The sequence below is a fragment of the Xiphophorus maculatus genome, chromosome 5 (genome assembly GCF_002775205.1).
Source record: "Xiphophorus maculatus strain JP 163 A chromosome 5, X_maculatus-5.0-male, whole genome shotgun sequence".
Classification (NCBI taxonomy): domain Eukaryota; kingdom Metazoa; phylum Chordata; class Actinopteri; order Cyprinodontiformes; family Poeciliidae; genus Xiphophorus; species Xiphophorus maculatus.
Window position 1 is genome coordinate 9,571,557 of NC_036447.1, and position 27,392 is coordinate 9,598,948.

At 37.8% G+C, this 27,392-nt stretch overlaps 1 protein-coding gene and 1 long non-coding RNA gene across 2 annotated transcripts; one reads left to right on the forward strand and one right to left on the reverse strand.

Annotated features, from left to right (window-relative positions):
* Positions 1-2,168: 2,168 nt before the first annotated feature.
* On the reverse strand, positions 2,169-6,787 carry LOC102223874 (melanin-concentrating hormone receptor 1-like). Its single transcript, XM_005817194.2, has 2 exons — positions 6,486-6,787; positions 2,169-5,694 (listed from the first exon to the last, which is right to left on the reverse strand). Exons 1-2 carry the CDS (start codon positions 6,538-6,540, stop codon positions 4,679-4,681), a joined length of 1,071 nt encoding a protein of 356 aa, XP_005817251.1. The 5' UTR covers positions 6,541-6,787; the 3' UTR covers positions 2,169-4,678.
* A 1,040-nt stretch (positions 6,788-7,827) lies between these two features.
* On the forward strand, positions 7,828-9,385 carry LOC111608690. Its single transcript, XR_002752807.1, has 3 exons — positions 7,828-7,856; positions 8,765-8,874; positions 9,031-9,385. It is a non-coding gene; the product is annotated as an uncharacterized LOC111608690 (long non-coding RNA).
* Positions 9,386-27,392: the final 18,007 nt, after the last annotated feature.

The following is a 27,392-nucleotide window of genomic DNA, read 5'->3' on the forward strand; positions in this document are numbered from 1 at the left end:
AAATCTGACAGCATATGTTGATCAGACAGATCACCGGAGCATGGAGTTTACACAGTCTCTAAAACATTTGCCTAAAATAAGATTTGAAGATATATCACGATTTGCAAACCAGTTCTCTCTGACAAAAAAATCTAAATTAGACAAAGGCTACAAATTCTTCACCGAACAATACCTGTTTGACTATGAAGGTAGGTATTTTTGTTTTGCGTAACCGTTAGCTTAGCATTAGTGAATTTTGTTAGCTAGCTAACTACGTGACATAACTGTTCCTTAACCAAACCTTTTTACTGTTTTTGAACTATAACGTTTTAGGCTCTAATCTTGATCAGATTATTAAATTATAGACTGGAGTTGCCACTCATCCCATAAAATAGGGATTTGTTTGTTATAAGCAGAGATGTCCGGTGCCGCCGCTGCTTTGTAATGCCTTTAATCGGACCACTTTTTCGGTAACGAATAATCTAACGAGTTCGTATTTCAAATCCAGTAATCAGATTAAAGTTATTTATCCAAATCATTGCACATTAATATTTTCTTGTGTATTTATTTTTATTCCTTCTTTGCGTCTTTGGGAGAGACTCTGTGACAGTTAGCAGTGACAGAAACATGAACAGTGCATGGAGATGCGCATTTTGTTGCTGGAAAAACAGAAATATCGTCAAGCCCAACTGTTATTTGTGGCTTTTGTCTTGTTTTTATTTTCCATTAATACAGAAAACGAACCTCTAAACGTTACATCACTGACAGGCGGCGGTGTATATGTTTCCTAACTGTGGCTAAAGCTGCTGCTAGCTGGTTTACTCATGATCGGAAGCTGGTTCCTTTGAATACAGTTGGAGAATGGTAAATTGACAATGACTGATAACGGTTATCTAACACGTAAACACCGTTTTATAAAACACAGAAAGTGAACCTCTAAACGTTACAGCGCTGACAGAGAGTATATTTTTCCTAAATGTGGCTAAAGCTGCTGCTAGGTGGTTTACTCTCCGATCGGAGGCTGTTTATTTTATACACAGATAGAGAATGGTGAATTTACAATGATTAGTAACAGCTATCTAACACTTAAATGCTGTTATTATTAAACTTACCTTTTATTATATCCTTAAGATTATGAGAATGCGGGAAGTTTTCAGCTTGGTTCCCAAGGCAAAATCACACCGGAAGTAAAGATACCCAGTTTTGAGTTATGGCGGCCATTGTCTGACGTCACTGTGAAAAGGGTCTATAGGAAGACGTCTTACATCTCTCATCTTTACGCCCCGCCCAGGATATTCATGTGACAATCGCAAGCAAAAGATTGAGAAGCGCAAGCAAAACTCATTGAGTTCATGCAAAAAAAGGGAGCGTCACAAAATTTTTTTTATCTCAAACAAAAACTTGTAAGTTTTTTTTGTTTGAAACTTTTTTTTTTTTTTTTTTTTTTTGCTTGAATAATTGTGAAACAAATTTAACTCCATATAAACCAGGGACTTAGTGTGGTATAACAGGATCTGATTGGATACAACAGGAGGAGCCAGCCAGGAAGAACTGAGAATGAGTTGTAAATGTACTGGGGAGGTTGATTACTAAACAAGGAACAAATGGCTGATTAGAAATGTGTTGCAGGTGTGAGGAGAGAGCGAGCAGAAGGCCGAGTAACAAGGAATAATTAGAGACAAGAAATAAACATAACCAGAAACAGTAACTGAACTAATGTAATAGAAACATGACCTGTCTAATCAAAGAAAGAGACTTAGGACTTATGTGAAATGTCTGTGTGATTTTAATCTCCAAATAAAAACAAACATCCACTCAAAGCTTGCTATGACACACAAACAAACACAGTTCAGAAAAAAACAATTTTATTTTAAAGGAGAAATAATATACTATTACATAAAAAAACATCAATAAATACAACATAAATGTCACAATATTCAATATCTAAATCTTAAAACCATAACTATGCCATAAAAAAGTGCTGGTATGAACTCACAAAAAACAGCCTTTACTGTTATGCTCTTATATTTCCTTTTTCTTTACTCTTTGATGGCCAAGTCACCTGTGTGCAAACAGTTGTGTGTGTGTGTGTGTGTGTGTGTGTGTGTGTGTGTGTGTGTGTGTGTGTGTGTGTGTGTGTGTGTGTGTGTGTGTGTGTGTGTGTGTTTGTGCTCCTCATATGGGTGAATTTTGATTCAGCTGCATCTCCTAAAAGAACTGCAAACTGGTGAAATCTAGTTTGTTGATCACTTTGGTCAGAACATGTTAATTCTTTTTTTCCTTCTACTATGTTGCTGAACACATGTTTCTGCTATACCCTACAAAAACATACCCTAACCATCTGTCATGTATGACTTGTTTTTTTTTTTTACGTTTCAGTTTGCCTGAAAAGCTCCGAACAAGAAAGCTCATAGTACAATCCAACTTCACAGGACATAAAATGATCAAACGACAATTAAAGCAGAAAAAATATTCCCACTTGTCGGCTTTCTCTGATAGCGACTGAGCAATCAAATCGAAGCCAAGTGGTTTTTCTTTTCTTTTAGTTGTATCACTGCACACAATAACAGATTTTTTTACTGGTCACCTCGCATTCACAGAGGTCGGTCACCTGGTTGCAAGTTAACACAAACACACATCACAGTCTGTATTTTTTTTGCATTGCAATGCACCTTGTCAAAGGAGCTGGAACATAAAACATAAAACTGAGCTTCACTGCGGTCACATCATGCTGCATGGCTGAACGACAGCTGAGTAAGAATCAGCTGATAGTAAACAGTAATAGTGTACTGCAGCTTTAAACAAATAATTGCACTATATGTTGTTCAGTTTCATTTAAGAATACAAAATTTCATATATTAGAAAATATTTTCTGTAAAATATGATCTGGTCTTTACTTCTGAGATTATTTAAATCCAGTCTCGAGTGAACAAAATCACACAGAAGATTTCAACAGTTTCAATATTTACTTGGCACAAAAAAGCACATTAGAAGAGCAACTCTGTGTGGAAAAGCTACAGGTGCAACCCTGCTGCTTTCATAGGTTTTTGGAGGAAAATTCGGAGATGCATTTGATTCTGTCCATCAATCCGGTTGGCAATTTCCATGTAATGTCCATCACATCAGTCTGTTTGCGAAAGCTTGGCCCAAACTGGGACATTAGCAGGACAATAATCACAAATACGGCAGCCAATCTGAATCCTAATGACTGAAGCAGAATATAAACAGGATTTTTTTTAAATGGCTGGATTAAAGTCCAGACCTTGATTTAAAATGCTATGATATAAGAACAAGAACTGTGCCGACATGAATCCCCACAACTCTCCATGAACTGAAGCAATGCTGTGAGAAAGAGTGCCTAAAAATTCTTCAATAAGGTTGTAAAACTGAAAAGGTCATACAGGAGCAGTATTTGCAGCGCAAGTGGGGTTAATCATAGAAAACAGTAACATTTTGCACACGCTGTGCTTCCGTCTTGACTTTGTCTTTGTTTGGCAGTGATTTCTTTTGTTCACTTAAGGTTTAATTCAATTGATTTTCTTTAGAACCACCAGAGCCATCAACAAAGAGAGTGTAGTTTCTGTTTAGTAATGCTGTGCATTTGACTTGTATTCAGTCATTGTGCACAGAGTAAGTTTGAAGTCAGTTCATAGGAAAGAGGCTGATGTTCCTGCAGTGCAGGCATTGTTGCTTTGAGAATGGAACAAAAAATACAACAGCAAAAATATTATTTTTAGCATCTTCAAACCCAAAGTTAGGAAAAGTGACCCGTTCGGATTGATCAGATATTGCAAAGCACAACAATGCAAAATCTTCACCTAATCAAATAAATTCCCTGAGATGTTTTTTCCAAGATGGAAACAACACTACCTTGTTTTGTATGCCAGTGTTTCACTGGCATACAAAACATACAAAAATTCACATTCACTGTTAAAATAACTGATATGTAGCCACAAGCATAAGGACACAATTCAAGACTCCACCTTGATAAAAACAGCCCACAGCCGTGAAAAGACAAAATTCAAAGGTTCAGGAAAAACTGAAAACCATGTAAGACCAAAATGACAGAAATGTTATATTATGGCTTACACATTCATGACAAAAACACAGACTGACACCACAAGATAGGTGTGCCAAAGAAAGTCGATACTGCACAAGTGTCATAGAGTTCTACATTGAAGCCTTTCGAAGGAAAATTTGGCAGACAAAAAACTTCTGCTTCACAAGCAACAGGAATAACTGAAAGCCTTTTTGGTCATTAGCAAAACTTAAATTCTCTAAGAAATGGGACACTGGGCTTCCTGCAGCTGCCAAACCAACAGAAACAAACACCTAAAATACAAACCCACACATTTTGAGCGGATGAACTATTTAATGATATTCTAATTTGAGGTACACCTGTTTATGTGTGTACAACTGGAACACTCTTTACCAAGTCCTTTGAGAATTTTCACATCTCCTTTGACCCCCAGACCTGCAGCGGGTCTTATCCTGTATACCTCTGACTGGATCTGCATGTTAGTGTCATTCTGTATTTTCTTTTTTTTTGTTTTCTTTCATGTGAATATAGATCAAATTTAACAAAAAATGAGTACATTTAGACAATGCTTTTCCCCACTAACCAATTGTTGAGCAAGCCCCTATTTTGACAGGAAAAATCTGGGATTAAACAGATTTATCAGTGATATTTACAGATTTATCACTGTGGGGGATCATTGGAGGGCAACATCTCCCTGGAGGCCTGCTCCTGCTGAGCCCCTTCTGGTACAATCCTCATGCTGACACTGTCTGTGGTGCTCGGGTTTACTCTGAACTTCCTGTTGATTGGCCGCACCGCCCGGAGGAAATGTCTCTTGAAGGTCTCACTGAGAACAATGTAGAGAAATGGGTTGATGCAGCTGTTTGCGTAACCCATGCTGATGGCAATGTTATACGCATATGAGAAAGCTATGCTTGGGTTCTGCACCCCGAGATGGATAAGCTGCAGGATGTAGTAAGGAGCCCAGCAGGTAAAGAAAGCGAGGCAGATGGCCACCGCCATCCGGGTCACCTTCCTGGTCCGCACTCTTAAACTGCGTGGGGGCAGCGGTGCCACGCTGGCGGACATGTGTTGTAGGATCTTGAAGAACACCAGGCAGATGATGACCAAAGGGATTGCAAAAGCCAAGAAAAACTGATAAAGTGTAAACCAGTACGTGTCATTGACCAAATCTGGGAGAAGGAGAGCACAAGCAACCAGTCCATCCGGCAGAGGCATCAGACCAGTGTACATCCACACAGGGATGATTGTGAACATGGACAGGACCCACACCAGTCCGATGACCAGTACAGCTACGTATGGTGTTCGGATGTGGTTGAAGCGGATCGGGTGAACAGTCGCCAAGTAGCGGTCAAGGGTCATTGCAGTGAGGATGTAAGTGCTGACAATCTGGCTGTTGGAGTCGAGGGCAGTGATGACCGTGCACATGGCCGCACCGAAGTGCCACGTACCGTTGCCCAGCAACTGGTGGATGAGGAACGGCATGCCAAGAAGAAACAGGAGATCGACGATTGACAAGTTTAAGATGAATATGTCTGGGACTGTTTGCTTGGCACGACACTTTGTCTTCTTCAGAATTGTGTAAATGACGATGCAGTTCCCGATGATGCCCAGGAAACAGATGATTCCAAAGATGACAGGCAGACTGGCACCGCAGTGAGGGGCATCATCTTCAGCTGGAACAAAACAATGACCATCAATTCAAAAATACTAAGAAAACTACTCTATCATCATCTGAAAGGGATTATCCTGCAGGGTGAGTTGAAGAGGCAAAAGAAAGATTTGATGACTCTGGACTATTTAGAGACTACACAAAGAAAAACGGACATCCTTTTCTCTCTATGCATCAACCTTGTGAAGTACCAGTGCCGTCCTTTTGGCCAAACAATTTGTACAAAGTACTGACAGAAGAAGTGCTGGCATTTGTGCCTCTGGTGATTTTATTCCATATAGTTATTTCATAAACATGATATAATTTCTCATGTAAAACGGTTGCAATAAATTTGTCCACATGTTCATATAATTTTATTTTTCCATTCTTACTTCAATGTCATATTTAGATGTTTTATTCAGAAAGCTCTTGCACCATTGTGGAAGCTTTCTAATAAGACCTTTTATTCTTAGTTTTTTTTTTTCTAAAGAAAGAAAAATAAACCAAACCTTTATATATCAAATTTAAAAAGATATTGCTCTTAAGTACTTTAAACCATGTAGGAAAATCTTACTTAAATCTTTCAATTCTTTCTTTTTCATGCTTGTGGCTTTAATTAAAATAGGTCAACACTGACAAAACAGGTTACACAATTTCTACAATATTTTTAGTTAAATAACAATGAGAGTTTAGTTATTACTATTATTATATGTTGTCTCATGCCATTACTTTTAATACTTATTGACAATAATTCTTGCCATATTAATAGAACTAAAAATAAAATTCATGTTACAGTCAATCAAACAATTAACTTACCTCTTGTTAAATTTGAGTCTCCACTAGAAAAATAAGAAACGTTCAAGAAATCCATTAGTTAAAATGTAACCTCAAGCAAGGATTTTGTTTTCTCTTCGTCTTTCTCTTGAAAAACGGACTATTTCTCAGGTAAATGGACCTAAACCGGACCGCAGCGGAAGTCCTTTCTGGTCCTGATTCCAGATGTGTCTGTGGAAGCTTTCCCAGTCTGAACGCGGTGTGCGGGGTGCGTGTGCTCCGGTGCGCGCTTCCCTCACCGATATGGATTGAAAACGCATCCCATCGATGAGCAGCTTCAGAGAGTCTGACTCCGCTCTGCTCTGAGCTCGCTGCATGGATTTAATAAGTCTCTAATGTTAAAGAGACTCCCGTGGTGTCAGTCACCATGGGAGGAAATTATTATGCTGGTTACACCTGACCATGTTGTGTGTGTGTGTGTGTGTGTGTGTGTGCGTGTGTGTGTGTGTGCGGAGAGGTGCAGTTTCCCAGGCATGCTTTTAATCCAATGTGTGTGTTAATGGTTTGCTCCAAAGCAAGGTTGAAACAGGTCGCGGAGACTGCATCAACCTTACAAAAAGGTTGGCACACAGCATAATAAAAAAAGCGACACATTTCCATTAAATGTTATTTAATGGAAAATAAAAATCATAGAAAACACTCAGAATTTTTTTATTTTATTATTTTTTACTTTTTTTCTATTAACTTGTGTTTATTTGATGGTTTTCTAAATCCTACAATAAAAAAGTTTCGCGCAGTTTCTGATCCGCAACAATTTTCAGACCTGTCTGTACCGCCAGAGGGCGCTGTTTTGACTTTGTTTATTAAATCTAGATGTGATCGACATCATGTGGACTTAACAGTGGATCTGTTTTATTCTTGAGATCTGGTCAGACTTCAGATTTAGTGGAAAGAAAAGGTTTGCAAATGGCTATAAATGTGACTTTGTGTAAGAGTCTGTAGGTGTGAGTTAAGTACCTGCACTCAACTAATTACCCTACATCCTGTGGGGTTGCCATTATGTTAAAAAGACCAGGCACGTGCAGAGGGGGGGGGGGGGGCTGGGGGGGCTTGAGCACCTGCCCTTTTTGCTCCTTGCCCTAAAGTGCCCTTTTGGTCCAATTTTTTTTTTTTTTTTTTGTCTGTTTTTTTAAAGTTAATTTCCCAAGCCCTCCTCTGATATGTACTAAAATTATTATTATTTTTTTTGTTGTTGTTTTTATTTAAAGAAAAACAACATAATAAGCCCTTTGGGTCACCTTATTACCTTTGACCTTTTGTCCGTGACGCATGACGCAGCTGCCTCCCGCTCAGTCAGTGCGACTGCGCAGTAGCTTACTGCGGAGCTCAACGTGGAGGAGGAAGGAAGGAAAAGTAAGGAAAACTGTTCTTATCTATCGATTCAGTATTTTATCATACAGACATTAGGCTGTTGTTGTTGTCCTATTAGCTAGCTGTTAGCTAACGAGTTTGGTAGCAAAGCAAGATAACTAAAAAGCTTCTTCCCTGTATCGCTAATGATAGCGGTCATTCTTCATTATTGCTGATGGGGCCACATCAACGATCCAAAACCGATCATCTCTCTATAATGAATATATGTCCGATTATCTAATTTCCTTTGCTGCATAATGTATATTAATTGCATTTATTCTGGCATTAGGTTAATGTATCTTGAAGGGGAATAGAATTTACAAAACTGCTTGAATTATAATGATTTATTTTTTTTAAACAAAAAGTTTTATTTTATTTTTTTTAATTAAATAACTAAATTTTGTCTTGTTAACTTAAAAAGTTCTTTGCAAAACAAACTTTTATTTGCACACATCAGAATTCTTTTGTTGCAATTTTCGGCCCTGCCCACGACGTCATGTGAGAAGCAAGCAAAACTTTGAATCACAAACAAAAACTTACAATAGCAAGAAAAGATTTATGACATGAGCAAATAAGTTTGTTCACAAATAATTTTTCTCACTTTGAGACATAAATCTCTGATTTTAATTTTAAAAAAAAAATTTTAAGCAAAACTTTTGTTTAAAAATTGTTTCAATTCAAAATGTATTGATCACAATTGTATTTTATTTAGTTGAGGTTATTATTATATTTTTAATAGAATAATTGTGAAACATATTGAGTTCCACAGCAGAGGCCTCCTTTTCTCTGAAATTAATATTATGTTGTGCTAAGGACTGAAAAACATATTGGTTTAAACACAAAGGTAAATAATTGGTAGTGTGGTTAATACAGTGTTCTTATCATAATTAATTATGTTTTGCTTTTTTCAGTTCAAAGATGCCACGTAAAGAAAGACGGCAGAAACAAAAAAGAAAAGAATTGATAGATGCAGCAAAAGGTAGTGGATTGTTGACCGACTGGGTCAGAACGAGTACTGCAGGTACGAACAAAAAAAAATGTTCTTAACATTATCAACATGTAACCTTTGGTAGTGAACAATATATTTAATATTACAGGGCATCTGTTGTGTTTTTCTTATGCTAAGATGTGCTAAATTTAGGTGTAGAATAATGATTAGTTTGTTTCTTGCTCCCAGATGGACAGAAGGAAAGTGATAGATCAGAGGAGGAGACAAAAATGCAGTCAACAACACAGGAAGACAGGCAAGGAGAGGGACAACAGTCAGAAATCAAAGACACAGAAATGCAGTCAACACAGGAAGACAGGCAAGGAGAGGGACAACAGTCAGAAATAAACACTATGGATGAAAATGCAGAGCAACAAGTCAGAGAGAAGCCATTCATATTTTTAATGGACCTTCCACACCCAAATGACCCAGCACATGTCTTGCAATTCAACATAAAATATGATGAAGCATTTATCCAAAATTGTGTAAACCAAGGACCATGCCAACCAGAGCTGTCATTTCCTAAAAATGAAGAAGGAAGGTCTTTTCAAAATAAATGGTATAAGAGTAACCCATGGCTGGAGTATTCTCCCAGTTTAAATTCCATGTTTTGTTTTAGCTGTCGTGTTTTTTTGAATGAAGAAAAGCACATGTTCTGCAAATCATGGAAGACAATAGGATTAAACAGATGGAACAAAGCATTACAGAAAATTAAAGAGCACAGTGGATCATATGCATAGTGTTATGCTCCATATAGAGTTTTTCCTTAGCTTATATTGTATGTCTCACAATTTTGTAATTTATCATTTTTATTAAGCTCTGAAAGCTGTGTGGTTTTGTTAATAGTCTTTCCTAGAATGCGGTTAGATGTGCCCTTTTTTTTTTTTGAGCACCTGCTCTTTCAGTGGTCTCTGCACGGGCCTGAAAAAGACTGATGCTTGCCACTGCTGACATGATCCTTTTGTTTGAAGAATCTCTTGTCAGAATAATTCACACATCCTGACAACAGGAACAGAATAAGACTCGACACAGTGAGCTGCAGAATGAAGATTTTGGCTGCAGGGACTTTTAAATAGGAAGAAATTAGTTTTCAGTGGCAATGAATTCTTCATTTTGACAAGGCAGAGCAGATACAGCAGAAGAGCTGATGTAGGACTACTTTCTATGGTAATGAAAAGTAAAAAGTTAGTAGCAGGAGATGGACAGCCTTTCATTGTTGGCAGGATTATCTCAGCTGATGCCTGTTAGTTACCAAACAGAAAGTCAGACCAGATGTTGCTTCTATAAAGAGAAAAAATGTTAAGAAAAAAGCATAAAATTAACAGTTGAAATAACAGCAAATTATGCAAATTGGAGAGAAATAGAAGGAGAAAGTTACAGAGTGAGTAAGTGGTCAGTAGCCTAAGAAGCCTAAGTCTACAGTAGCTTTTTTTTTTTTTTTTCTCTGGAGAGCTTTTGCGGCGCTAGTGGCTCATATTTTTGCGACAGTAGGCAGACAGGAAGGAGGGTGAGGAGAGGGGGAAGACATGCGGCAAAGGTCGTCGGGACCGGGAGTCGAACCCACGACGTCCGCATCGAGGACTAAGGCCTCCAAACGTGGGGCGTGCTGCCCTCCATATGTTTGTGCGTGCCCTATATGACTTGTGGCAACCTGTAAACAGGACATTTTGTCAGGGTTCTGGGTTGTTTTGAGGTTTGATTATTAGATTCTAGTTTGATTATCATTCTGCATTCCTCAGTTTATTAGCTCAGTGTTTCTCAATTCCGGTCCTCACAACCCCCTGCCCTGCATGTTTTAGGTGTTTCCCTTCTGCCACACACCTGGATTGAGTCTTTGGGTGATTAACAGGCTCCTGCAGTACTTGGTGGCTGCAGAAGACGTCATGCAACCATTTGAATCAGCTGTTCTGGTATAGAGGCACATCTAAACCATGCAGAGCAGGCGAGACTGAGGACTGGAATTGAGAAGCACTGGATTAGCTCAACCTTGATTCTGTTCTAATTTAGTTTAGTCCTTTCTTAGTTATTCCAGTTTACTTATGTTACTTGTGTCTTGTTTTATAGCTCTCCTGTTTCTCCCTCGCCCACTCTCTCTCTCTTTACCCTCTGTCTGACTTCTGCTTTCTCCTTTCACTCCTGCAACCTGTTAGTTAATCATCCAGCATTCACCTTCACAATCTTTAAACACTTCTCCTGCCCTCACTGCTGGTTCCTACTGATTATTCCCTGTACTGTTCCTCCATGTACTCGACACCTCTGCATGTAAACCCAGTTTACATCGACAAATCATGACCCTTTCATCTGGCTTTCTTCTTCCCAAAAGAGAATTTGTGGACTCCTAAATTAATAACTGTCTTGATGGCAGAGTCTCCCATCTGCGCCATAAAGGTTTGATGCTGTAGTGGATCTCTTGGATGCATCCCTAATTAATGCTCTCCTTGTTCAACAATGCAGTTTAGGTTGACAACCATGTCTTTGTTTTGCATTTGTGCCATACTCTTTCCACGTTTGCGTGACGCATTGATCACTGCCCTGTGAGTTGCTCATGTATTATTTAATACCCTAACTTTCTAAGCCATTCGTTCTGGCCTGCATCATGTTTCTTGATGGTCATGATGTTGTATGTTTACTTACTTTGTCTAGCAAACATTTGAAACCTTCTTAGAATAGCTGTTTGTATGCTTCACTTTATAATTGTCCCTGTAGACATTTTGCCTTGTAGGTAAGGTAAGGTAAAGATTGCAAAATCACAGCCAAAATCACTTTAAAAAGGTGAGTAACCCCCCCCTCCCTCCCCCCCCACCACACACACACACACACACACGCACACACACACACAAAATGAAAAGGAAAGTGTCTGGCTTGAATTTTAATTAACTGTAAAAATCTAAATTAATTGTTGACAGTCCCTTTTCATTTTAGCTACATAATTGTCTGAGTAATGAGTTTTTCTATCTGTTCATCTTTGCTTTTGGACGTCTGAATCTGTTACCAGATGGTAGGAGCTTAGATTCACAATGCAAGGGTGATCAGACATGCAGAAAATGCTAAAGAAAATGTCTTTATCATTTTGTGTGATGTCCTTCAATACAATTTGTCAGATCAGGTAATATGGTGGACATAATTTTACCAGGTACTTTCATTTTGTTGTTTCTTCTTCTCTAAGGTTACCAAACCAAGAGATATGAAAAAAGTAAATATTTGATTGCATGTCAATAGAAAATGGTCATCAACATTTTACACACACTGTGCAGAGGAAGTGCAGTCTTTGATGTGCTGTTTTTTCTGTCTTTGTCAATATTAAGCTTCCCTTTAAACATTGATGTCAGTGATGGAGAGGATTAATTTGAAAGTCTATGCAGAGATCTTTGATTTTAGAGACATTTAGTTTTAAAAAGGAACTGTCACAAAAACAGGATAAAACCATTTTAATGAGGTGTGTCATCTCCTTGCAGCAGGCTGACAGTAACTGATGATCTGTAAACTTCAAAATGTGTTGTACTGCACAGAAGCTCCTGAAGAAAATACAACCCTGAAACTTGTGGGTTTCAGGGTTGTGGGAAATGGCTCCTCCACCGGGAGTCATTTCCCAAATGGCTCATGTGACATAGTCAGTCATTCAGACACACATTTACAGGTCCTATAAAAAGTCCTCGCTCTCTTGCTTTACAAATCTATCATGAACAAATTTAGGGTTTTCTTGACAGAAAAGTCATTAAAGAAACATCCAAGTCAGACAGTTTTCAATCATGTAAAGACTAATCTTAACATCATGGCTCAAGGTAGTATAAAACGTTTGAAAATTAGTTGATGAAACTCCACTGATGTCATGCTTTTGAAGGAAACAAATTGTTTGTCATAATGCAGCTGAGTAACAAAGGAGTCCTAGCAATCCAAATGAGAAACATTCATTAAGAAGCCTAGACTATTATGGTTTATAATGAATAATGAGAAGAAAGAGCCAGTGAACAACATTGGAGAGAGGGAACAGTATATACACTGACAAAGGAGTAGTGAATGTTCAGAACTATCAGAAATGAGTGAATACAGCAAAGAGAGGGAGAGCAAAGGAGATTACATGATTGAAAACACTTGGGAAAGAGAGAGAGAGCTGGCAGGCAGAGAGAAAGAAAACAAGGAATGAACCCTGAACCTAATAAACACAGAAATAAACAACAATTCTAATTTTTCTCTTTTCGAGGCCAGAATCGAACACATGGTGTCTGCCAATCGAAATTGAAGTGCAGCCCCAATCCCTCAGGGGAGACTGAGGGAGAGTCACTTTTCTGGAGCAAATTTGTTACTTAGGTGTTGATTAGCCATATATCCATTACAATACATCATCTATTTTTATTATAATATTTTGTTATAATAGAATAACAGATTTTATTGTGCCCCCTGGCCACTTGGTTCACTACATAAACTGGATTATGTGACGGAGCTGATGAGAATAAATGAACTGACACAAATGATAAACTAAAATAACAAGAAATAAGAAAAAATCAAGAAGAAAGAAATGATCAGAAGAGGAATAACTAAAACTTGAAGTCCAAACAGCCTAAAGATCACAACAATGTTGTTTTTCTTAAAGGGATTATATTGCATCTTCTGGCAGCTCCTCTTCAATTCACAGCTAATTGGAAATGAACAAAGTCCAAGATTCTGGATTTCATTGTAAGGTCAGGATATAATGTCTATAAGAAAATAACCTCAATACATAAGGAGGACCTATTCACTTAGATAACTCTGAGACCTGAAGCTCATCAGGCTGGTAGCAGCTTCTTTCATTGCAGGATCCAAATGCAACTGCCTTGATAAAACCAGACAAACAGAAAACAGGAAAGAGCAGGGCCAGAGAGAGGGTGCAGGGCCAGAGAGAGGGTGCAGGACCAGAGAGAGGGTGCAGGGCCAGAGAGAGGGTGCAGGGCCAGAGAGAGGGTGCAGGACCAGAGAGAGGGTGCAGGGCCAGAGAGAGGGTGCAGGACCAGAGAGAGGGTGCAGGACCAGAGAGAGGGTGCAGGACCAGAGAGAGGGTGCAGGACCAGAGACAGTTCAGTACTCAAAATAATGCAGATCAATTTAGCTAATGGAGAGCTTCTCCATGCCACCAAAGCAACACACACACACACACACACACGCACACACACACACACACACACACACAAAAAACACGCAAACATGTGATTTTTTTTGCAGTCCACTGGGATGCTGATTTATAATCATCTCCTGCTAGAGTAAGATGCCAGTATGCTTGAAGGTAATTAAAATCAATTTGTGCAGCTCACAGAACTGACAAATTGCACTGAATGCTCAGCAGCAATGTCTCATAAGAAACCCCCAGTTGTTTAATTTCCTTAAATGAAAAAAAATCTGACTGCACCCACTCAGATCTACCCTGCTGACTCTTCTGAAGCCTCTTTTAAAATATTCAATTTATTCACCTCCCACTGTAATATTAGATACACCTCAATATTACCTCAATGCACCCACAACTTTAATTCCTTGTGGCATCAATTCAACAACATGCTACTCCCCTCTGGGATGTTGGTCCATTTTTGCACCACAGCATCATCTTTTAACTTTTTGGCTGCACATTAAAATCTCAAAGTAAAACTATTGGCTAGTGGACTGAGATCTGGTGGAGGTCATTGGACCGCAGTGCAGTAACCAGCCTGCAGTGATAATACATTAAGGTTCATGATTTACTGTTGTTTACTCATAAAAACCTAATCCTACCACTTAAACGTCAAGTCGATGTTAAGACTTATTGGACTGATAACATATTTTTCCAATATGTTATTACTTAACATTGGTGAAGCCGAACTGTAGCTTTCTGTTCTTGGCTCACAGCAGCAGCAATCGCTTTGGTCTTCTGCTGCTGTAGCCCACCAACCAAACTAGATTGCTTCTCTGCATGTTGACATTAATGCAGGTAGTGCATGAAGTTGCTAGCAGGTAATTGGCTGAAATCATGTTTGCTTTAACAACCAATTGAACAGCTGCATTTAGTAAAGCAGTTGATGGGAGTGTATTTCATAAGAACCTGCCCTCTTTAAACCATTAATGGCTTTAACATGGGAAAATCAAATAGAATCACATTAGCACTTTTGTAAATGCAAATATTAAAAGCTCATAAAAAAGACAGAGGGGTACAATATTCACAAATCTTGTTTTCAGTGTTTAAAACCTGTGTAGTTTTGATTTAAGCCTTCAAAATCATCTTTTTGAGCTTTACATCATGTTATTATGTTATTCCTCATACTCCTTTTCAGACTCAGTCACCAAACTAGTGGTGTATTACATATATTACAGTCTGTGTGTTTGGTAGTAAGGTATTACACTATTATTATGTGTTGTTTTCTCTTGGTGAAATGTATTATTTCCTTCACAATGTAATTCTAAAAATAATCCTGTCCGCCTTCACAGGCTTCTGTAAAAACACAGTGTCTCAAGGACTCCAATTTTTAGCCACCCTTTGACAGAAGACACGGTAAAATGAATACATGCTGTTATTTTCAGTAGCGATTACTTTAATGGTGTGATAAAAGGGCTTTGGACGAGCCACAGAAAATGGTCTGACATCGCTGCGCTGGCTTTCTGTTTGTGGTTAGATTGATTTAAACCCTTGTTACTGGTTTATAGCAGCTAACCAGAACAGAGCTGGTTCTAGATAACTCTTAATCTGTACTTTTTTCCCTTGCCCTTCCTCTCTCCTCCTAAAAAAGAAAAAAGGAGCACATGATTTAGGCAGCTTTGAATGCTAAAAAAGTGAATGTTATTTCACAAAAAAGCATCCAGCAGCAAAAGAGGAGTTCAGTGTGAAAGCATTAATATTTTCCCAGCAACCCCATTAAACCCTGACGTGGGAAAATATCACTGATGAGAATGGACAGACTGAAAGTTGCTTTGGATGGCCTGCTGCAGGTTCATTTAATTGCAAAAGTGATGAAATACAAACTACAGGTAAACAACCTGGCAGTCACTAAAAATAAAGAGTAAAACAAATACATGTGCTTGGATTCCAGGAATTCAAGTAAAGCTACAACATCAATCTGTTCCCATGACACATGGTGCTCAACGGACTCTTCCTGGAAATTAAAAAAACAATCATTCGGATTGGTAAAAAGCTTTCTGGTGACAGCTAAAGTCAGAAGAAGGATAATAGCTGCTGGGTGCTCAACATCCCATGAGGAGGAAACGGTTTTAAAAGCTTACTCTTTGGAATCAAGTCAAGGTCTTTCAGCTAAAGTGTGACTGTAAACCATCTGTGGCCATTAGAGGAACCCACACAGTAGCTAGCCACATCACTATCAATGCTACTCCTGAGAATAGGATGAGACTGAGCAGGGTGTGAGGCATAGAGCAGAAGAGGAGGAGATGAAATTTAGCAAAAACAGAAGTGAGCCGAGTCAGACACAAGGTCACTGCAAAAAATGTAAAGGCAGATTAGAAAAACTGAAGCAATCAGTGAGGTGCTGCTGCACACTGACAAAACAACACTTCAGTGAATACTGATTGTGATAAAACACCTTGCTCCATGTTCTCAGGCATGACTGCAGTCACATCTCTGAGTCTACAAACAGAAGAGAAGTGGTTGTACATGCTGATGAAATGAACATACTGGAAGATTATTTCATAAACACACTAGCATGAAGTCCTTTAATCTAAGGACAGCTTAATATGAGTCCTTTAGACTCATATTAATACGTAGCTGTATAATATGGTCATCCGAAAGCCTCTGTATTGAGATGACCAACAATGAAAGGAATGATGTGAGAAAGGTGCTGAGCGTTGCTCTATCAGTGATGCTGCAGCAAATGCACCATTTGTCAACACACAAACTGCGAACCTGCTACACAAAAGCAGATGTAATCCCTGACAAGAAAGTTGTCTACCTTCAGCGTGCACAGATGCTCTGAGCCCAGAGGATCTATAAATATAAAAAAGAAAACAAAACAATAAAACCCCACAGCTGTTGCCAAATGTGTATGTCAAAGACTGGCCACAAAAACCGGATACACACTGTTACTTGGATGGCATAATACAGAGCTAAATTGGTTGGAAAAAATATTCATGGTAGTTGGAATTTTGTCACACAACAACCGCAAATTAAATTGAGATGGTGCACATCTACAAATATCTGCCCAGAATTGAAAGATGAAGTGAGTCAGAATTTAGAGGACGGTCGGACCGGCACAGCCAAAGAGTCCCCCGTGAATTTATAGGGGTGCAGGGAGCACACCCACTTCTTACCATTTGAGTTTTTGTTTATGTTCCACCATGCAGTGTTAGCTGGTGCACCTTTTCATGGAGCAGTGTGTTTGGGCCTCACAGACAAGAACTGTAAGAGGATGAAAAAGCTGGTTAAAAGTGTAAGCGCAGTGCTGGGCAGGTGGCTGGAGAACGTAAGATCTGTAGCGAGAGTGGTACTGAAGAAATTGAAGGCCATTTTGAGTAATAACAAACACCTTCCCCAGAGCCTCCTGGAGAGTCTAGAAGAGAGGTTGCAGAGTTGACTTCTATCTTCACCCTTGCTGACGACTCCTTTGTCCCGAATTTTTCAGACCAGAAAAGCCAGAGGCTTGTTTCTGAGCTCATGTTCTGCTTTCACTGGAAATCTGTGAAACCAGTATGGAATGTCATTTCTATTTTATGGTTTAGTCATCAATCCTTTTATGTCAGAGATAACGCACCGTAACAGCATGGAGCACAAGGGGTTGATGTACGGCTCGTGGGAAAAAATACTTTGAACACCTTGTGTCATTTAAACTGTCATTTTTAAAAATAGTAAATTAAAGAAATGTTTTAATCTGTGAAGGCTAAACTGACAAATGCTTACATTTACATAATTCAACATAATTTTCTGACTGTGGGTGGCTTTTTAATAATAACTCCTTTGAGGTGGAATCTGGTATAAAGCATATTTGCCTTTGAAGTTAATGCTCTAGTGCCAGTGCAAAGATCCCTATTTAATGCACTAATGAAGCAAAACAGAAGTTTATCTGTTCATCCATTATCTAGCATGTTTATCCTTGCAGGGTTGTGGGGGAGTCATAATATTTTAGTCAAAGGAATTAGTCAAGACAATGCCATTGGTTGTTCACAATTATTAAGCAAAAACCTGCTTTCTAAGAAATTGTGATCTCACCATCCATGTTTGAATTTAGAGGATGTAATCAGAATATTTCAGAGATGTGATAAATGCAATAACTGAACCCCGTTTAGTTAGAAAACTATGAAGACTCAGTGTGTTTGGAGTTAGTTTCTATTCGCGGTGAGACTGAGCAGAAAACCAAGCTGAATATGCAGAGAAAAATATTTTATTAGCAACAAAGATGTAAATGTCAAAAATTGCTGCTTACATTACACCATCTTTCCCTGCAACACTGCACATACCTCTTGAACATGTTCACATTTTGTCATGACACGACATTTGGTGATTTTTTTGTAATAGTACAATATAAAACAGCCCATATTTGTAAAGTTGGGCTGTATCCTTCCTTTGTTGGAAGGATACAATCTTCCAACAAATAGAAAACTAGAAAGTGTGATGTACATATTTATCTCTTTATTTTGACACCTAAAAAAACAGAGCAATTGGCTGGATCTGGATTGAGCTAATTTGTAGGATGTTTTCTGCTACTTTTTTCAAACACTTTTATCACTGCGGTTTAAAAATTTAGGTGGCTAATACAGGGAAAAAAATAAATAAAATAAAAATGCAACTCAGGAAACATACATGTAAAAATATTATTAAAGTTAGTTTACTTTTCATTTGAAAGCACCTGACAGAAAAACACTCTACTATTCCTGTCAACACATCAGGCTTGACAGATATATTTCTTTCTTCCTGTAAAAGGATAAAAAGTTTGTCATCTTTGGATTGTATGTCCCAATTCCAGAGTCTGGAAGCTTTTCAGTAATCTTTTTAGTCACAGGAAACTGTCAGTTACAACTGAGTATGCACTCAACAGAACAGAAAAAGGTGGGAAAAAACACCTTTTTGAAGGATTTCATATTTCTGAGTATTCTAATTTCATTCTGTGTGTCACTTTTAAAACCTGAGTTCTACGCTAGCGCTGTGATTATCCGGTAATGTGGAGAGAATTTGTGCCACCACTTAGTTTTCAATATGAGACTTCCAACTGGTTTGACTTGTGTGTTATGACTTTTAAAGTTTTTTTAGTTTTTTTTTTTGTTGTTGTTGAAAATGTCTCTTTTTCTGTCAGGTCACAATTGAGTTCTCTGCTTGGGAAGCCTTTTAGCATTAACCCACAAGTCGTACACATGTGGATAAAACTGCTGGTACCCTTCTGCTAATGAAGGTAAAGCCCCCAATGGTCACTGAAATAACTTGACACAGACAAAAGTAATGAAAATATGCTAAAAATTATTCAATGAAAATCAGACATCGTTTTTTAATGGTGGTTCAACAGAACTATCAATGAGACTTCAGGTATTTTGGCCCACTGGTCAACCTGTCTCAGGTTTTAAGGGTGCCTTCTCCAGATGTTTCAGCTCCTCCTACAGATGTTCACCAGTATTTATATGAAGGCTCATGGGAGGCCAATTCAGAATAGTCCAATGTTTTGCTTTTTGTCATTCTTGTTTTTCATTATCCTATTAGAAGATCGATGATCTGCAACGGAGACCAAGCTTTCTGACACTACTCAGTAGATTTCTTCCCAGAATGCCTTGGTAGTCTGCTCAGATTTAATACATCCTGTATCAAATGCAGCAAAGCAGCCCCAATACGTAATCAAGCCTCCTCCATGTTTCACATAGGGACAGTGTTCTTTTCTTGGTATGCTCCATTTTTGCTTTTGTGGACATGCTTGTCTTCTTTCTAATCTCCTGGGACAACTATCTCCTTCTCTTCCTGTGGTCCATGTTTAGTGTGGTATATACAAAGGGAATAAAAATATTGCTTCAGAAGACTTATTGGTGACTGATAACAACTTCGTTATGCTTTCTAAATGAGAGACTATTATAACCATGTCAGCTTGCAGAAAAGTTGCTTATTAAAGATGAAGTATGCATCTTGACTATGGCCGCCAGGTCAAGGTTTGATCACGATTGAAGCATTTAGGTGACATCTGAGGCCGTTAACTGCTTCATACACTGTGAACACTTAAATCAGCACAGAAATACTTGTTGCTTACCTCTTCATCCAGTCACAGTTCAGTGGTACCAAGGCAATAAAGCAAGAGAATCGTGATTCTTTTTAACCAGACACTCATAAGAAGATTAACTGTAGGTGCTTCTCACCACGGAGGACCCCAAGGAGGAGAGCTGCTGAAAAAAGAAAGGGGGGGGGAAGGGAGAAAATCACAATTATGACACACACATTAAATAAAACAAAACTTTTATTGTTTTAGATCTCTGAATTTGAAAAAGCCCAACTTATTTTGTCATGGGTTTGTAAGCTTCTCATGGACTAACTCAACATATTTGAATTTAAAGGAGACTATTTCAAGAAAAAGGTGCTCAAAGTATGATATCCTGCTGAGTAATATGTTAAAAAGGATAGAAGATTACTCAATTGACTTTATTCTATGGAGTAAAGACATAGACATAGATAAACCAGATAAAGATGCAAGTGGTTTAACAGTAGAGGAATTTATTAATGATCAAAGTGGGTTTACAGTGGAAGTCCAAGTTTCAGAGTAGAAGTTTTGTTTACATTGAGGCAAATGATTGTAGAAATGCACAAGAAGGTCCTCACAAAGACAGCAATAACTTTTTTGCATAGAGCAGCTGAGTCACATCTGTATTTTAATGTTTGCTTCCACATAAAACAGTCTTTGTTTAAAAAGTTTTTATGTAATTAGGAAAAGAAATCCTCACAAGTGTTATTTTTCTTTTATTGACAATTTCTTGTAATGGAATCTACAATGTAGGTGTTCATGTCCTTTGTGAAAAGCACAGAGTCATACACAAAGACATAAAGAAGAAAACAATCTCTTGTGTTGTTGATGAAAGATGAGTATCCATAAACTTATAATCAAGAAAACCAATCTCACAACCAAATTTACATTTTTATGAACTTCTTGTTCTGAATCTTAAACATATTTAAGTCACACTGTCTCTTTCAAATAACTCTTTTGATTGAGATTGAAAACGGCTCAGAACAAGCTCCTACAAAGGATGTCTGATTAGGTTGTTCCTTCATTGACAAGGACTTTAACAGACAAGCAACACACACACACACACACACACACACACAGCTCCACACACGCCAACTGTGAAGACACACAAACACAGAGTTAAGTTTATCTATGGAAGCACTCCTCCTTTAAAAGTAGCATTTATTAACTGTTGAATTTGTATAAACTATTTGCATGTTTAGAATGTTGAAATCACTTCAGTAGAATGTTTCTAGCAGCATAAAATAAGGTGGTTTATTTGAAAACAGTTTACAGTCTCCCATTCTGTACATATTCATTTCATTGGGTTAAAAAGGTCCGAGTGAAGAAGGACATTAATTACAAATAGAGAAAACACAGAACAGTGATTAACCCTCCTATTAGCCTCTGACTTGCCTCAGTTAAGATCAGAATTAATTTTTTAACAATAAGAAAATATTCTGTAGGCTGAAGAGACAAAACTGAAGCCTATTAAATCTCTAGGTGTTCACAAAAATGACCTCAAGCCAACATCTAAATGCAGTGGTGGGAGTGTGGTTGTCTGGACAGGCTTTGCAGCTTCAACGTCTAGCTGACTTGTCATAATTCATGAAACCATGAATTTTGCTCTCCATCAGAAAATCTTGAGTTAGAATCCTCTTAAGTTAGGCTGAGGGACAAAACTGAAGCACACTTGCTTGTTTAACCGAGTGGCTAACCAAAAAAAGCTACTGACAAAATAATATGAAGGTTTTGAAGTGGCCTAGTCAAAGTCTGGACTGGAATCCAGCAAATTCTCTAATATTGCTGAATAGAAAACTTCTAGTTATTGTAGGTGCTCAGGCCACCAAAGGAGGCATGAACAGTTCTTAGGTTTGAGAGAGAAACATATTTTCACAGAAGCCCAAAGTTTCTTGCATATCTTTTTTATCTCCGCAAATTAAGTCATAATTTAAAAACTACATTTTTGTTTACTCAGGTTATCATTTTGAAGATTGACATTTGATGATTTGGAACATTAAGAATGGCAAAAACAAAAGAAACACTTTTTTCAGACCATTGCATAGTGCCTGAAGATGCTGAACTTGGAAACAAAGAAAAACATTCACTTATTTTTGAGTTTTTGTTTTGTTTGTGTTAAAGTCTTATTTAAGTTTGTTGAGTTTGATTATTTTAACACAGATGGAAAATATCTCCCAGATTTGATCAAAGAAACCAAATATTTGTGGGGGGGGGAACAAAAATCAAACATCACCCTTTAATCTATTTTAACTTCTTTCTGTTTTTCTATTTTTTTTTTGTTGCTTTTTTCAGAAGCACTCAGTGTGGGAAATGTGTGACTGTGAAAGATAATACTGACTTCAAATTCAAACACTGAGAGTATTCTGTGGCAGCATTTTAGTCTTTCATGAGGAGTAGATAAACACTCAGAGATGATTTGTATTTTGGTATTCGAAGAAAACTGTCACCACCTACCATGCATGAAGCTGAGCACAGCAGGGATTTTGCTGTTCCAGGTCAACCAGGTTACATCTTGATATGTGTACAAAAAAAAGACTCTGATGTGATGACAGAGATAGCCTGTTTTTCTGCACTGCTGTCAGATTCGTCCTTTAAAATGTTTCAGATTGTTCAGCTTTTTAGATGAGACAAGACGAGGCAGAAAAACAATATGATGAAATAAAAACATGAAGAATGGTTCTGAGGTTCTGATTCCTGGAGAACTTTGCACTATTTTTAGAGAAAGTGCAGCACACTCCAGCTACATGTGATTTTTTAATTTTTTTTAATTTTTTGATACAACCCTGTTCAACAGGATTCATTCCCCTTGAACTTGTTGACACTCTGTTACAAATTTTGATGCATGTTAATGCAGCTTTGTGTGCACAAGCACAAAGAAATGTATATGTGGTTTTTGAAAGGTCTTCATTAGGTACATCTTTATAGTGGAACTATGATGTGAAAGTGGCTGATAAACCCTGCTCTATGGGGTTGAATACGGACTAAATTCAGGTTCAAATGGTTGAGATACAGATTCTGACCCCATGACACCAGAAACTGGGTAGTTAGATTCAGATTGTCTAGGTAGGGAGCTTTTGTCTGCATTGTCCTGAAACCTTGACCTCAAATCTACGAAAGACTGCCTACAGTCCCTCTGGTGTGACGGTGTAAAGGAAATGTCTTATTGCTTCTTGTTAAAGTTGCACTATTACTATACAAAAAAAACTGCCTTTCCTGTATTAAAAGACTTACTGCCAAAAAACATTGTTGCACACAGAAAGGAAAAATCAACCCACTCAATTTTCCTTATTGTTGTGTCAAATCTTAGAGAAGTGTCCAAGTCCATAAGGGGAAAAGGTGACATGAAAATTAACATGAAGTTAACATTTTCTTTAATCACAGATGTTAATTTCAGATGACTGGAATACTAGTCATCTCAGACTAGAATGTGTCGTTGTTGAAAAGACACATTCAACAAATCTCCAAAGCCTGTTTCAACCAGATCAGAAGTTTACTGGAAATCATGTGGCTCTTTCAAGGACATACACTTTAATGTTTTCACATGGATCTTTCCCATCAATCATTCAAGTGGACAAATTTGAATAATGGGCTAGTGGTGTCATGCAGTCACTAGATCTAGATGTGTCTAAATGTTTGTATCGCTCAATTCAGCACTTAAACAATATGCAATAGTGGAAAAAGTAGAGATGAAAGGAATTTATTTGCTTCTTTTTGAAAAAATGAAAGATAAGAAAGTGAATTATTTAAATGTTTGTTACAGATGTTAACACCTTGCAACATTGTGCCATGTTACATTTTTTATTCGTGAGGGTGTTTTTTTGATGATTTATACCCAGCCTAATTCTTTGCGTAACAAATCTACTCTAATATTTCTCAAATAAAGCAACCTTGCTTCAAAAACCAGAAACAAGCTCTTTTTTTCACTGTTTAACCTTTGATAAAGCCGAAGGACAAACTTTTAAAAGAACCGTCACATTTTTTCATTTGATTTCTTCACATCAAAACATTTCCGAGGGCGTGCCGTGGTGGCGTAGGGGATAGCACGACCCATGTTTGGAGGCCTTGAGTCCTCGTCGCGGGTTCGACTCCAGGACCCAACGATATTTGCCGCACGTCTTCTCCCCTCTTCTTCCCCCTTTCCTGACAGCCTACTTTCATGTAAGGGACACTAGAGCCCACAAAAGACCCTGTGGAGGGGTAAAAAAATATATATTTCCAAGGATATAAAAGCCTTTCTAGAAATGTAATTGAAAGTAATATTTAATGTGGCTAGAAAAAATGCTTTTTTGATCTTCAAATGTAAATTTGCTCCAGGGCTGAAATAAGAAGCCTGCCTATGATTCAATGCATCAGTAAAACCCTTAAATCCATCCATTCCCCAAGCACCACATACTGCTTTAAAATAGTTCCAGTCATAAAGCATAATTTTTGATATAATCCTTTATTTTAAATGACTTTTTAAAGCTATTTTTTAGACTTGGGTTGGTTTTTCTACATGATCCTAACCCTTGAAGACTGCTGCTGTGACTATCCAGCAGAGGGTTGTATTAAATTGCTTTCAGCTGCACCTTCCTTTTAGAAGTTCAAATTGCAGAGTTGGACTTTATAAACTATCTGTTCTGTGGTACATCGGCCATTGATGGTCAAAGGACATTTAATAGAGGACTTCTAAGAGCCTAAGACGCCTGTGCCCCAGTGGGACAAAATTATAATTCTTATTGCCTTTTAGAGCCATTTACTGTCCCAACTGAGATTATGGTTTAATACCCTCTAACCCCCAAATTATAAATAAGTGTGAAAATCAGCTTTCAGTAATGGAGATTTTAGATAAAGACATTTGTTAGAGTTATTGTCTGTTACTGATTGTTTTAGCCATTGCATATTAAGTAACTAGTACAGGGTTTTCACAAGATACAGTGTTGAGCTGGTTTGGATTTTTACCAAACCAGTCACACAATTTGTGGGTAGACAGGTTATTTTGTTACATCAGTCACATATCCACAGTCTGTCTGATCTACTTCTATTGTCCCCTGTGAATGATTATGTGTCTGCAATTTAGAACAGTTGAGTCTAACAATGCAATCAATTTCCCACTTGACTAAAACCCTGTGGCTCAATAGCATTATTTTATTTATAATGTGTGACTTTTACTGAAGTGTGTCTGAAGCCAACAGAGAGTTCAAGTGTTCCTTTTCCCAGACATGTTATTTTGATCCACTCATGGTAGAAAGGAACCTGTAAGTCAAATGTTGACGACTGTAGAATGCACATCGCTGGGGATTTCAGTTTGAAGAAACCATACACGATTCTACCTAAATGCTTACAAGATACGGCTCTTTGGATCTTTCGTGATCTTGGGGTTTTCTTATAAATGGTTCAGCCACTCAAGCATTCAATGGAAACTATCGTGCCTTTTTTTGCCACTCTAGTACAAAAAAGTATTTTCTGTATAAAGGATGAGGATGTTTCATTCTCTGTAGGTTAAATCAAACTCTGACTGTTAGCATTTTAGATGGTCTGAGCCAACTTTGTTGAGAGGAATGATTGATATTTTTCTAATTTTTATCAGAGGGTCCATGAGGTGGTAAAAGAAACAGCCTGCTTGATGTTTTTTGTTGCAAACATACAGTAACTGTCTTTCACTTTACTTTCAAACCATCTATCTCCCTGTCTCTGTAGGAATGCATTTACTTGGTTGACTTTCAGCTAAACAGTAAACAATAACAATAAACAATGTATCAATTTACTTTTGCTTCATTTTTAAGTGCTGTTGCGTTTGTCTAGTGCGTAAAATTCCAGTAAAACACAAACATTTCTGGTTGCAACATGACAGTCAGTGAAAAAGTTAATGTACAAATAATTCTGAGACAATGTAGTAAAAAAAACCAACAAGAAGAAAGTAAATAAACCTTCTGACTCAGTCGCCAAAATCTGAGTTTTTGGACTGCACAAAAGGCAGTTTTTCAGGTTGACAGCACAATCAATCACAGTACGATCAACATGACTGAGCTCACATCTTATGCAATGCTCCAACAAGCAGCACAGACAATATACACAGAAGTTACTTCACAATGCCACAATAGGAATTATGGGACTTCTATTCACAATCTCAGTACTTGCACATCTTTCCAGTCATGGTGTGATGCAGTGAAGGAAAGGAGAAGCAACACAAAGTAGCTGTAGTTACACAAAGTAGCAGTGACTGATTTAATTTGAGTCCACTTGATTTTCCTCATGAAAATGATCAGACAGCCCAGTTAAATGGTTCCGGTGTGCAGCTGCCAGAGCCTCTGTTGCAGACCCCATGTGGGGTTATAACAAAATGGATATTTGATCATCAGCCAAAATGAGTCCACATGGGTCAAGGCTTTGCACTGGTGTTGGGAATCATTTTAAATTGATCACAGCTTAAAAAACGGCTTTGGGGAAAGAAACTGCAAGACATAGATGTTAAAGCAGCTAAAACCATGGTTAAAAATGACATGTTTGATTGTATATATCACAGGGAGGGTAGCAGTAAAAACCCACCAAGGATTAGCGGACATGGATGATGGATGGATTGATTGGATAGATGAATGGATGGATGGATTCATGATTATACAGCATCACTTATCAGACTGCAAGGAACGGCTTAATAAGTGTTCTCGACTTTATAATGGAAATGTAACAGGCTTATGTGATGAAATCTGTGAGAACTACAGGGAGCCAATGTAAGGATGTGAGTTAGACTTCATTAAATGAAAATACGAAATTCATTCACTGAGTATCTTTCACACCAAGCTGGGAAAAGCTGCTATTTTAACTTTCTGCAGCATATTTATCTTGTCAAAATTTAATGACATAATAAACCTTTATTACACGGAGAGATTGTTGTTGTTTTAAGATTAAGTTTCTTCATACTGGCAGATGGTCTGATGTAATTTATGAAACTATGTCTCTTTGACAGATACAGGTGTGCATGATAGGAAGATGAGCAGACCCACTGAATGCAGTGATTCCTGGTGTCAAAGCCAACCTGTTAATTAAATGTTGTTTTAGTTTCAAGGATTTTCTGAGGTAATTGATAGTTTAACTGTTAAAAGAAATTATTTAACAGAAAGTCAGCTTTGTTTTTACAGTCATGGTGAGAACAGAGCACACTGTCCTTGAATTCTGGGATATATATATATATATATATATATATATATATATATATATATATATATATGTTTCTTTTGTATTTTCTTTTTGAGATAGTTTTTTTATGTTTTGATTTTGGCTTCTGATGTTGTTGAATAACACTGTTTGGATCTGAAAGAGATTAAGTTTCTTTCTGAATGATTCTCTCTGCTATTTCTGCAGTGAAATATGAAACAAGTGAAGAACACAAAGTTTGCAAAACTTTGTTTTTAAAATCACCCTTTC

Excerpts from the sequence above, each read along its gene's own strand:
- LOC102223874 (XM_005817194.2), bottom strand. The coding sequence starts at position 6,540 with ATGGATTTCTTGAACGTTTCTTATTTTTCTAGTGGAGACTCAAATTTA. Across the intron at positions 5,695-6,485 it reads AGACTCAAATTTAACAAGAG|CTGAAGATGATGCCCCTCAC; the intron begins GTAAGTTAATTG and ends GTTTTGTTCCAG.